Source organism: Saccostrea cucullata, unplaced genomic scaffold (assembly GCF_032062105.1).
Source record: "Saccostrea cucullata isolate Sc308-1 unplaced genomic scaffold, CSIRO_AGI_Scuc_v1 ctg101, whole genome shotgun sequence".
Lineage (NCBI taxonomy): Eukaryota > Metazoa > Mollusca > Bivalvia > Ostreida > Ostreidae > Saccostrea > Saccostrea cuccullata.
In genome coordinates this window covers 757,077-769,721 of record NW_026939309.1, presented here as the reverse complement: position 1 = coordinate 769,721, position 12,645 = coordinate 757,077, and the positions used below count along the sequence as shown (strand labels likewise).

The 12,645-nt window shown below is 34.9% G+C and overlaps 1 protein-coding gene across 1 annotated transcript in view; it reads right to left on the bottom strand.

Moving 5' to 3' along the window:
* Positions 1-12,645, bottom strand: part of LOC134252786 (structural maintenance of chromosomes protein 2-like) — a 19,308-nt gene extending 6,663 nt beyond the window's left edge. The window contains exons 1-25 of the mRNA XM_062735307.1: positions 12,402-12,645; positions 11,275-11,424; positions 10,830-10,991; positions 10,176-10,286; positions 9,910-10,047; positions 9,463-9,540; positions 9,102-9,314; positions 8,675-8,864; positions 8,494-8,548; positions 8,292-8,412; positions 7,954-8,072; positions 7,666-7,804; positions 7,216-7,362; positions 6,818-7,022; positions 6,508-6,643; positions 4,034-4,158; positions 3,415-3,608; positions 3,087-3,230; positions 2,545-2,739; positions 2,054-2,254; positions 1,507-1,632; positions 1,055-1,206; positions 655-802; positions 482-508; positions 408-449 (exon numbers count right to left, since the gene is read on the bottom strand). Of these exons, the coding sequence (XP_062591291.1) occupies positions 408-449; positions 482-508; positions 655-802; positions 1,055-1,206; positions 1,507-1,632; positions 2,054-2,254; positions 2,545-2,739; positions 3,087-3,230; positions 3,415-3,608; positions 4,034-4,158; positions 6,508-6,643; positions 6,818-7,022; positions 7,216-7,362; positions 7,666-7,804; positions 7,954-8,072; positions 8,292-8,412; positions 8,494-8,548; positions 8,675-8,864; positions 9,102-9,314; positions 9,463-9,540; positions 9,910-10,047; positions 10,176-10,286; positions 10,830-10,991; positions 11,275-11,424; positions 12,402-12,569 (3,486 nt within the window). The 5' untranslated portion in view covers positions 12,570-12,645. The remainder of the gene's footprint in view (positions 1-407; positions 450-481; positions 509-654; positions 803-1,054; positions 1,207-1,506; positions 1,633-2,053; positions 2,255-2,544; positions 2,740-3,086; positions 3,231-3,414; positions 3,609-4,033; positions 4,159-6,507; positions 6,644-6,817; positions 7,023-7,215; positions 7,363-7,665; positions 7,805-7,953; positions 8,073-8,291; positions 8,413-8,493; positions 8,549-8,674; positions 8,865-9,101; positions 9,315-9,462; positions 9,541-9,909; positions 10,048-10,175; positions 10,287-10,829; positions 10,992-11,274; positions 11,425-12,401) is intronic.

Sequence of the window (12,645 nt, the reverse complement as noted above, 5' to 3'; positions counted from 1 at the left end):
TTTTTCTAAGTTTAATGTAAACAAACAATTAACAAGCTTATGTAGTGAACATCAAGTTTACTACTAGTAATCAAGATATGCATTCAGACATTTATTTGAGATGATCCATAAAAATTTATACATTCCATATACTTAAGAAAATCCATAGTTTATCAATCCTAATAACATAAATATTAAATATCATTGATTTATATATCAATACAAATTGAAAGGTTGCTGATGCATAAAAACAGTTTGTATGTTTTAGATTTGAACACATTTGGTGGTGGCTGCCTTGGCATACAACTGATTTAAGAGTCCCCTTTTATTCCAGTCGAGTACGCTTGGCAGTCTGTTGCTTTTTCTTTATCGTTTGATTGTTTTCCTTGTCCGCCGTGCTACTACCCCCTCCTCCTGATTTACTGTGCTGTACATAGCGTGTTACAGTGGAAACACCATCCACAAACTTTGTTTTATACAATACATTGGCGTTATTAAACATTCCATCCTTCAGAGAGACCACTATGAACTAAAACACAAAAATAATTCACATGTAAATACAAGGTCATGAATTACTTTCAACAAAATTAGGAAAATAGGTCAACCTTTATGATACGGCCTCATATTAACTGGGAAAGTATTTGTCAGAGTAACAGAGAGTTGTGGCCTCTATACCTGGGAGTGTTTGAAGTGTGATTTAATCATCTGTCCAATATTCTGTGTGTGTGATATATCTAAAGCAGCATCCACCTCATCCAGGATATAGAGAGGGGCAGGCTTAAAGAGCAGCATGGCCAGGATCAGTGAGAGTGCTATCAGAGACCTACAAACATACAGAATTCAGCTTTAATATTCAATTTCTTTTGTCCCCATTTTAAATCTGTTTTTGTTCACCATTGTAGTCATGGGGCAATTTCAAAACAATACAAATGCAAATGAGACCATCATATTCCTTGTAAAACAACTGTGCTTTCACACATCTAAAATGGAATGCAATCTTTTGCAAGCTTGATGACCAAAAATAACATGAGGTGAAAATAACCCAGTACAGTTGCTTTAAAAATAGAAGACTGACCTTTGACCCCCGCTAAGCTCACTGAGTGACTCCTTCCACACATCACCGAACCCGACTCGGACCTCCAACCCGTCCAGAGCAGACTGACCCTCAGGGGGAGACAACTTGGCTCGAGCCCCAGGAAGAAGAGTGGAGAATATCGAACTGAAGTCCTAAAAATAAATATTAATTCTGAATTTTAAAATGAAAAACATTTCTTTACATTTATATTATTTGTTGGTTAAAAAATTTTCAAGTGTCAAGGATCCTTACTTTGTTTTCAAACACTACATGTTACTTTACATTGATTTCAACCATGTCTCCATCATCTTACATGTTTCTGACATGTCCATGAAGGAATATTATTGTTAACATTTTCTAAAGTCAATGAAGATTTAACAGACCTTGTTGACCTGTCCCCAGGATTTAGTTAATTGTTAACTTGTTTTAAAGTTTCTGAAGGAATACCAGACCTTGTTGACTTGCTCCCAGGCTTTAGTTAATGCCTCATTCTTTTTCTGGTCCAGTTCCTCTATAACAGCGGCTATCTTAGCTTTGTCATTCAGCACGATCTTCCTCTTCTTCATTAAGTCTGTACACTGTAAAATAACAGAAAACAATTACTTCTAATAATAATGATTATTCTATGTGCCAATAATTAAAATAATGCTGATTGTATCAATGTCTAAAGTGCAACTCTCTATCACTTTGCGTATTGTTTACATCCAAGAGGAAACATTTTGTAAATTTCATTTGGCGTATTCAAAATTAGCATAAACACCCAGTATAGAGTTGTTTGCGTAATTATAAATTAGCGCTATACATGTCTGTTCAGTGTATTGTATATGTAAATGATTTCTTAGCGGTATTCATGAATTAAAGCATTGTTATCTGCATCAAAGGTTCAAAGCCCCTAAAATATGAAGCATGCTTTTTTAAGTACACATACGGTACATCTTGTTATCAAAACGTGTCAAGTTTTGAACTTTCATCTCTGTTTCTATCTATATTAATAGATACCTGTTCCTCAGCCTTGCCTAACATGTTCATGGCCCTCATGTTGACACTTTTTGACAGTTTATCTTTGGATTCCTGTAACTTTCCAATCCTTTTCTCAGCTACTTTTGGATCATTGGCCTGAAAGTCATATGCTGTGTTTGGTTGTCCAAAGTATTTCTTCTCATCAATGATCCAATCATAGTTCTGCAGCAGACTTTCTACCTGTAAATCAATAAAGACTTATTCATACATACTGTACATCTCTATACCAGTGAAATTATGGAGAATGGAAAGGGAAGGGAGAGGGGTTGGTGAGATTCAAGAAGGCATATCTATCCAATATCCACAAGTCAACGGAATTAAGATTTTGTTATATAGAACTGGCAAACTTCTGCTATCTAAGAGACCTGCCTCCTATGACTTTACTATATACTGTAAGTTACAAATGTGATGTACTTTCAATTTTTTCAGTTTTGCATTGGTCTAATACATCAGAATCAGACAATACTGACCTCCCTGGCGGCTGACTTGGAATCGCTCTGGAACTTGGAGATCTTGTGCTCGAGTTCCTGGATTTTTAACTGAGAGCTGTGTGTTTCTTTCTGTAAGTCCTTCTGTTCCCCGATCCTCTGGGAGATGTCCTTGTTACAGGCCTTCAGCAGGTCCTTCTGTTTGTTTACAGCATCCTGGGCCTCTTTAACCTCTGCCTGTCAGTAAAGTCATGGATCAATTAATAACTTCATTACATTCGTTAACATACAATAAGATAAATACACACCATAAGTCAATTTGGATCTAGACAATCATCAGTAAGACAGTATATTTTCTCATAATTATAAACCATCCCAACTAATGACAGTTTTTTTTTTTAATTCAGAGATTTAAAAAAAAGTAATGATTTAGTTACAATTTTTTTGTTGAAAAAGAGTTCACTAATATGTTAAGAGAATTTTTTTTTGCTGACAAATATACTAGTTTTGTGTAGCAATGCATACTACATGTACAGCTCCCTGGCAATCATGATTTACAGTTGCACCTTTATTTTACCATGTACCTTTGTAGCCTGAGATTTCTCACTGACTTCCTTAATCTGTTCTTCAAACTGAGCTATTGTCTCCTCCACTGTTTTAAGCTGTTCTTCATTTGTCTCGATCTCTTTTTGAAGTTCCTCTGTCTCCAGCTTCAAACTGTCTGTTTCCTTAAAAATGTATTAAATCATCATACAAATTCTTTACCCTTTGAATTTTGAGTCAAACTTCATATCCCAAACTTGACTGAACCTGGACTAAACTTTGAGATATCTGAGGATCTGAGATTCAGATGTGTTTAAGTAAAACAGTTGAACTGTACTTTGAGAGAAACCCTTCCCCTGTCTGCTTTACCTGGTACTTTTCCTTCATTTTGCGGCTGGATTCCTCCATCTTTTTCTTGGCCTTGGTCACCTGACCCTCGGCTTCCTTCAGTTCCTTCTCTCTGACCGCTTTAGCATTCTTTATTTTATCTTCCAAATCCTTGGCTTTCTTAGACATTTTCTTTTGAGTTTCCTCAGCTTTCTTCAAAATGTCCTCTTGTTCCTCTACAATAATAACCATTCTTAAGTTTAATTACCGTATAGCGGGTTATTTTAGCGGGGTTTTAATTTTGGCTTATTTTGGCGTTTTGATTGTAGCCCGCTAAAATTATTGTCGCTAAAATAGTCAGTACTCTTCTTAGTGTTCATCTGTAAAGGTCTGAAACCCTGTGTCCGCTAAAATAAATGACGCCAAAATTATTGGCATACCTTTGAGAAGGCAAAACGCCAAATTTTACAACCGCCAAGAAAACCCGCTATACGGTATTTATACAAAATTTTATTCACATAAGTGAATGGGATTGGGCAGCAGGCAAAGCCTATTTTAGCCCTCTCCCTAAACCATTCTTAAGTCTTATCTTGAAACATGCCAAAGATTAAAGAAAACACTAAAGCATAAATTAACTTAATTTTTTGGACATATTACACACCTATTGATTTTTTCAGGTTCTCTATTTCCTCCAGTTGTTGGTGATGTGAACCTTGTTCAAGACGAGCTTTCACTAGTTCTGCTTCCTGGACTTTTAAGTCATATTTCTGCTTGAATGTGGTGAACCTAAATAGAAGCAATACATTTAGACAACTATTTGGGAGGAAGAAAGCATTAAAAGTGATTTATACTCAAAGGGTATTAAACACACAAGATTCTGAATATCGTTTTCTTTTCCTCTTTCAACTTGAACTCAAAGATGCAATATATAATTTTGAGTAGAAACATTGCATTCATTCTAGAATCTCAAAGTACTGTATTATCGTCAAAAAAAAAGAAAAAAAAAAAACAGAAAAAAATTTCTTACCCTCAACTAAAAAACCCAGGAAGGCAATGTGTTAGGTTTTTTTTTGGGGGGGGGGGGGGGGGGGGGGACCATATAAACAAATAAATCTGGGCATGGCCAGAAAAAAATCCCGACTAATTCAGTATCCGGAGCGTTTGTGCTACATGTATTTATTCAAGTTGAATGTACAATATTAAGTTACCATATCTGATCAATAAAAAAACAATTTTTTGATACATATATGGTCATATAAGTAAAAAAAAGAATTTATAACTTTTTAAAGTTCTTTTAAATATATTTAAAATACTGTAAGTGAATCAAATTACGTTGAACAATTAATTATTTTATTTTATTTGAACAAGCTTGTTTAGATGTCAAATACATACTGCGATATCACTTCCGGTTTAGTGGCATGGAGTCCAGGATGAGCTGTCAATTTGGACAAGAGGCCCATGGGCCACATCGCTCACCTGAGCACTAAGGGTAGGAAAAAGTAGAAAATGGCTTTTTATTGTAAAGTTTAAATCCAAAAGTAGTCCCATGACCAATCATGGATTTGCTGTTTTTAGAAAATGATTTTTAAAGAATTTTCCTATATATATCTTTAGAAACTTTGGTCGGCCATTTTGGCCCCGCCCTACCCCTGGGGGTCATGATTTGAACAAATTATTAATCTACACTACTTGAGCATGCTTCCATATAAATATGATGAATTATGGCTTTGTCATTCTTGAGAAGAAGATGTTTAAAGAATTTTCCTATATATTTCTATGTAAAACTTAGGTCGGCCATTTTGGCCCCGCTCTACCCCTGGGGGTCATGATTTGAACAAACTTGAATCTACACTACCTGAGCATGCTTCCATATAAATATGATGAATTATGGCTTTGTCATTCTTGAGAAGAAGATTTTTAAAGAATTTTCCTACATATTTCTATGTAAAACTTTGGTCGGCCATTTTGGCCCCGCCCTATCCCTGGGGTCATGATTTGAACAAATTTGAATCTACACTACTTGAGCATGCTTCCATATAAATATGATGAATTATGGCTTTGTCATTCTTGAGAAGAAGATTTTTAAAGAATTTTCCTATATATTTCTATGTAAAACTGTAGGCCATTTTGGCCCCGCCCTACCCCCGGTGGTCATGATTTGAATAAACTTGAATCTACACTACCTGAGCATGCTTCCATATAAATATGATGAATTATGGCTTTGTCATTCTTGAGAAGAAGATTTTTAAAGAATTTTCCTATATATTTCTATGTAAAACTTAGGTCGGCCATTTTGGCCCCGCCCTACTCCGGGGGGTCATGATTTGAACAAACTTGAATCTACACTACCTGAGCATGCTTCCATATAAATTTGATGAATTATGGCTTTGTCATTCTTGAGAAGAAGATTTTTAAAGAATTTTCCTACATATTTCTATGTAAAACTTTGGTCGGCCATTTTGGCCCCGCCCTACCCCCGGGGGTCATGATTTGAACAAATCTGAATCTGCACTACCTGAGGATGTTTCCCCATAAGTTTCATCTTTCCTGGCACAGTGGTTCTTGAGAAGAAGATTTTTAAAATATGCCACCAAATTTTCATTAATTCCCAATTATCTCCCCTTGAATGAGGGCGTGGCCCTTCATTTGAACAAACTTGAATCCCCTTCACCCAAGGATACTTTGTGGCAAGTTTGGTTGAAATTGGCCCAGCGGTTCTTGAGAAGAAGTCGAAAATGTGAAAAGTTTACAGACAGATGGACAGACAGACAGACGGACGCCGGACAAAATGTGATCAGAAAACCTCACTTGAGCTTTCAGCTCAGGTGAGCAAAAAAAAGGCCAGAAACGGCCCGTAGTCGTCAAGCAAATTGGATTTCTTAACTTGAATAAATAAAACAAACGCTCCTGATACTGAATTAGTCGGGATTTTTTTCTGGCCAAGCCCAAATCTATTTGTTTAGGTGGGTCCCCTAAAAACACTTTGCCATCAGGGTTTTTTTTTTTAGTTTAGGGTGGGAAATTTTTCTCTGGATTTTTTTTTTTTTTGACGATAAAAACTTCAGACTCCTGTGATTATATGGATATTGGATACAATTACTCAAGTGCAATATTCATTATAAAGATCTGACTTACTTTTCTACAACATGTTTAAGTGAGTTGAGCTCTTTCTCCACCTGATGTAGTTTGTCTCGTTTCTCTTTAAGTTTGGACTCCACTTCAGTGAACTCCTGAAGTTTTTCCAGGATAGAGCTGGTCTGGGCTCGAGCACCTGTTAATATCAAGGGATTTTAGGGTCTTTATTTAAACCGTTGTCGGATTTATATACATTCATAAAAAAATACAGGAATAATGATCTTTCCTATGAAAAGACAATAATTATTTCTGTTCCATTTCAATTAACTTTATAAGAAAAGATGCTTAAATTGATAGAAATTTTCTTTACCTCCTGTGACAGTTCCAGCGGGATCAAACGATTCCCCATCCAGCGTCACACACTTCTTCATGATCTTCTCATCAAAGGCCACCTTTTTAGCACTGTTCATGTCGGAACACACAAATACTGACCCAAATACAAACTCCATTGCAGCCTTTAAGTCGTTGTTATAATCAATCAAAGACAAAGCAGTGCTCGCATTTTTCTTGCCAACCTATTAAAATATTTTTTCGAAATGCAAACATCTACGTAGTACATTTATAACATATTACGTACATATATATGACAGATGTACTCTTATATACATGTATATTTTCACAAGAAAAAATCAAGATTTTCAAAAATAAAAGTTGTTTACTAATTGAAAAGTTAAAATATTTTTTAATATCCTTTAATGTTGTACAGACCAGATCTTCGGCCCTCCTGGCGACATCAGCTGGTATACTGCGTGATGAGATCTTGTTGAGGGGTATGATGGTGTACCTCCTCCGCAGTTCTCCTTTCTGTATCAGCTTCTTCCCTGTGACTTCGGTATCCACCACCACGTTATACAACTACAATGTACAAGTGACGCCGTGTCAAAACTTGTCTGAAACAACATACATGTACTTACTGCATTTGATCTTTAGCCAGTCATAAACAAGGATCTTGAGTAATATTCAAGTTTTAATTTAATGTAAAGCTTAGGGGACTAAAAAAGTGCATATACAATGTACATCAAGTAGAAGCACTTTTATTCACTAAGTAAATTCAAGAGCTGAATTACATGTATGTTCCTGCTTCAACAGGAGGGAGTCTGACATTCTATAGGACCTTAGATACAGGTACACTGTATATGTTGCCAGGATGATCCTTACCTTCCCTCCAGCTGATACTTCTAAGGCTGTTGCCTTCTTAACATCCTTGACCTTGATCAATTTGCATACCAGGCCATGAACTTTGCTGCGGTCAAAATTTTTCTCTGGGTCTTTGTAATCAAACTGTAGCTGTGGAAATCTTGAAAAATAAAAAAGAAGAAAATGTACTTTCAGGTAAAAACAGTTTCAGGGAGCAAGCTTGTACTGAATTTACGCTTTTCATTTACACACCATGATCTGATTTGATGTTTCTAAACCTTGTAAGTCTCTGAGGAATGTGATAATTACCTGGCCTCTAGCGTTTCTAGCTGTTCCTGAAGTTTATGTACCTCCTGAGACAGAGTTCTACGTTCGGCAGCTAGCTCCTCATCCCGGCCTTCCTTAAAACCCAGCTTACTCATCTCAGCCTACAGCAGAATTATTATGCCAAAATTGTATGATCTTGTCATATTTATATTACTCGAGAAACATGTATCAGTGTCCAGACACCTAGGTGAAACGATACCATATTGCACTTTTCACAAAACTTTATTTATCATTAATTTTAAAAAATTACTCAGTACAATATGGATACCAAGTGCCAGTGTGCAACATATACTGTATGTGTTTGAATATAGTGAATATACCTCTAAAGCCTTCATATTTTTCTGAATGTCATCATAAGCACTCTTGTCCTTCTGGTAACCTTGCTCTGTTTTCTTGAGATCGGATTGTTTCTTTTTTATTTCCTGCTGGGCATGTTTCAGTCTGTTTAGAAGAAAAAAATACCATAATCTTCTCTTTACTTTTTCTATGTAAACTAGATTCTGTGAGATGGTTTTTTGTTACCTCATCTGAGCTTGTTTAGTTTCTGTTTCTGCCACACTGATTTCATTTTTAGCAGCTGAAGAAAATCAAATTCAAAATATCAAGAACTTATTTGCATTGTTATCTGAGCCATCAATCTAAATGTTAAAGGTGATACAAAAGAGCAATATGACTCGACACCTTTACACGAGATCTCACTTACTCATGAGCTGGTCGTTGAGAGAGGCGGCCTCCCCGTCCGTGTTACTAGACAGCCCAGCACTGACCGCCTGGTAATGTTTCTGGGCCGTGTCGTGGGTCTCCTGGTCTACCTTACTCTGGGACTGAAGTCGCTCCAATTCCTCCCCCACTTTACCCATGTCCTTCTCCTTGCTGGCCAGGGCTTTCTTATCCTGCAACAGAAAACAGCGTTCTTAGTTTGTCTGGAAACATCCTGTATTTTGAAACATAATTCACAAATTTCTAAAGAATATCTTTTAAAATAAGGAAAATAAATCATAAACAATATTAAGACTTATTTTCATGAAAATATAATCTTAAATGATTCACATATTTTTATAAGTCGTGTGATATCTCACGTTATGTTTTTCACTTATGTACATAAATTATAACATAAGGTAGAAACCTACATCCTGGATGTTTTTATTGAGTTCCTTTTTCTTTTTGTTCTCTGCCTTCAGTCCCTCCTTTTTGACATCCACAGCACTCTGAGCCAGGGCTTCTACTTTCTGTTTGTCGGCCAGCGTGGCCTCTAATTTTGCCATGACACTCCCTGACTCCTGGTCTCTCTTATTCTCTAGTTCTCTGATCACTCCATCCAGCTCCTTCACTTTCTCATCAATCTGTAATGAATACAATTTTCTCTCCAATACCTCAACATACACAGATAGTCATACATGTTACATAGAGTATGCTTGATAAATAGAAATTGGAAATATTCCTAATTTGAGCTTGACATCAGACTGTCACAATGACACAAAAAAAACCAACCTCTTTCATTCGAGCATTCAGTTTCTTTATTTGTTCCTGCATTTCTAGCAGTTCTTCAGCACTCTTCTTTTTCTTTTCCTACAGTGTAATAATGAGTAATCAAGCTAAACAGATTTTGATTTGTAATAAAATAATAACTAATGAATACACTTGTATATTTAACAAGATACAGAAACCTTATGGTAACATAAATATCAAAGTTAATCTATACTGTTCATAATATAAAGAACACATTTCAAATTCTTTTAATACAGAAACCATGCATGTGTGTCTATTTCCAGTAAAGCTAAAATCCTACTCAAAAACAAACTTTTTCTCTCTATTCAATACACACGTAGAGTTTATTTCTTTTGTCAGTTTTACCTCTACAGAGACAAACGTCTACTGTAAACAAACTTTTTCCCTTATTTATTGCACATGTACAGTATATTTCTTTGTCAGTCTTACCTCTGCACAGACAAACTGGTAAGCAATATACAGCTTGTTAAGGTGCTCCAATTCTCGTATGATTTTCTGATATTCAAGATACGATGATCTCTCCTCTCGTAACTTTGATAGTGTTGGCATTATGTCTTCTTTCAAAACCTATTAATGAGTGCAATTTCCTATAGCTAGAAACATATTTTTTAAACTGACTTATCTAAAGTTTTATGAATCTAAGCAACTCCATGTACATTTCTGAGTAAGTGTAATAAGAAAATGGTGTACTGTACCATATCTATTTCTCGAAGTTTTGCATCTTTCTTTTCAATGGTTTTTTGCGCTGCTTCTTTCTTGCTTTCATAAAGTCGTGTGCCAGCTGCTTCCTCAATCATTGATAATATCTTAAAATAAAAATATTCAAGTTAAAATTGATCTTTCAAAATAATAATGTAGATACATGTAGATATTAACATTATACTATAAAGGATAATAAAAAAATTGTGTTGTTTAAAATCAACCCAACATGATTTATCAAACTTATAATCTGCAATGTGATTTACAATAATGTTGCAGTAATTTTAATTCTGGTTGTGACACACTAAAAAGCCTGAGTTAATATCTCTTTTTTTCATAGATATGGCTGAAATACTCAGTGCCGATTCAGCTTTGAGCAATCTACTATCAAACATTTTTCTTTGCACAAGTATGTTTTAATGTATACCCATGCCACTTGTATTCTTCAGAAATGCATTATTTTAACAGATTGGTCTTTACAATAAATTAATGTCTTAAGAGCTGCTTGAGAACCTTAATAACACTGTCTTCTTTTATATCAATTTCAAAGCTGGAAATCAGTGGCTTATTCTACTTTGAAAAGAATACAGCTAAGAAACTATCATGGCTTTGTGTAAGAAATTACACAAAGTGAAATCTCACTGTAGTACCTCTGGAGGCTTCATGTTGAGGACTTTGGTGATTCTTCCTTGCATAATGAGAAAGTGTGGGTTGTTGACATTGAGCTGGACAGACCTAAACAGATCCTGCACTCTGGTGTTGTTGGCATTACTGCCATTAATCAAGTATTTATTTCTTCCTCCTATTACAACCTTTATCAAAAATGATGAAATAATGACATTACAGAAATACTTTCTTCAAGTAATAATTACAAATAGTGTGCTTAATATCATAGTATCACTTATCGACTTTTTTTATATCATGCATGGCTTCATAAAGATATTCATTTTAAACCATTATAACAGTAAGAGAAGCTATCCTGAGTCATGATATTTCAGATTTTTTGTAACTTTTACTATCAATTATTTATATTTTTCAGAGTACAATTATACAATATATACAATGAAAGGTGTCAATGATGATGATTTTAAAGACCTGTCGTGTAATGGTGATTTCATCGTACTGTTCGTAACCTAGAGGACTTTGCTTCTTGTCTGCGTTGTCGAATGTGATGCTGACAGTTGCCTTTGTAACACCAGCCTGTCCATTTTTGTATACAAGCTCCTGGAGGTTTGTTGCCCTAACCTGTAGAATTGAAAATCAATTCATTATACTAATTTAGACATTTAATGGGTACCTGTTAAGATTATTAAGTTTTTTTATTCTATTGCTATAAAAATCAACACCCAAATCCAAGATTAAAAGTACTTGGACACAGATTTGAAGTTATTATTTTCTCTATAATATTACGACTTATATATTTTAATAGCATTTCACACAAAAATTAATTAAAAATCTTATTTTGTTTAAAAGATAGTGAAATTTCAAAATTTTCGGCGGGTTTGATTGACATATCCTTGCACTCTCACAAATTTAATCTTATTCTTAATCCTTAGGAAAAGTGGCAATCTCGTTTTGTATAAATGAAAAATATTAATACTATAAATCCAGAAAATTCAGAGTAGACACGTTCGAAAGCAAAACAAACACACAATATATTGTCAGTCCGTGCAGTTGTGGTAAGCAGACTGTGACGATTGAACGCACCCGGTGACTTCTAAATATAAACAATAACAGAACTCGAGCCCTGTTTACAAAAACTGTGTACATAACACGAGTGTGCTCGATTTGCTAAACTCTGTATGCATCTCTTAGTTCGGAATGACGATACTTGTGAAGGTGTTTTGCTTTCTAACATTTCTACTCTGAATAAAATTATTTTTCTTGATATAAAAAGTTTTAATATTTCTCATTAATACACATCAGGATTGCCACTTTTCCTAAGGATTAAGAATAAAGTTAAAATTTGTGAAAGTGCAAGGATGTGTCAATCAAACCCGCCAAAAAATTTAAAGTTTTAATAACTTTTAAATGAAATAAGATTTTTAATTGATTTTTGTGTGAAATGCTATTAAAATATATAATTCGTGATATTATACAGAATAAATGAGAAATTATTAACTTCAAATCTGTGTCCAAGTACCTTTAACAGTTGATGACCTATATTTGATAAAGATGTTCGATAGAAGACAACTTATCGAAAACAATACATCCTAACTTACATGTGACAAGTTGGTGATTCCCAGAAGAAAACAAATGGAATCCAAAATGTTGGATTTTCCACTTCCATTCAATCCTGTGATAGCATTGAAAAGTGGATCGAATCCGATTATTTCTGTTCTCTGTGCATATGACTTAAAGCCATCAATAACCATAGATTTAATATACATTGTTGTCAGATAGCACCACAAAAATATTACATTGCGTTCGTTGAAGTTAGGCTTAAATATGGCGCGCACGATTACG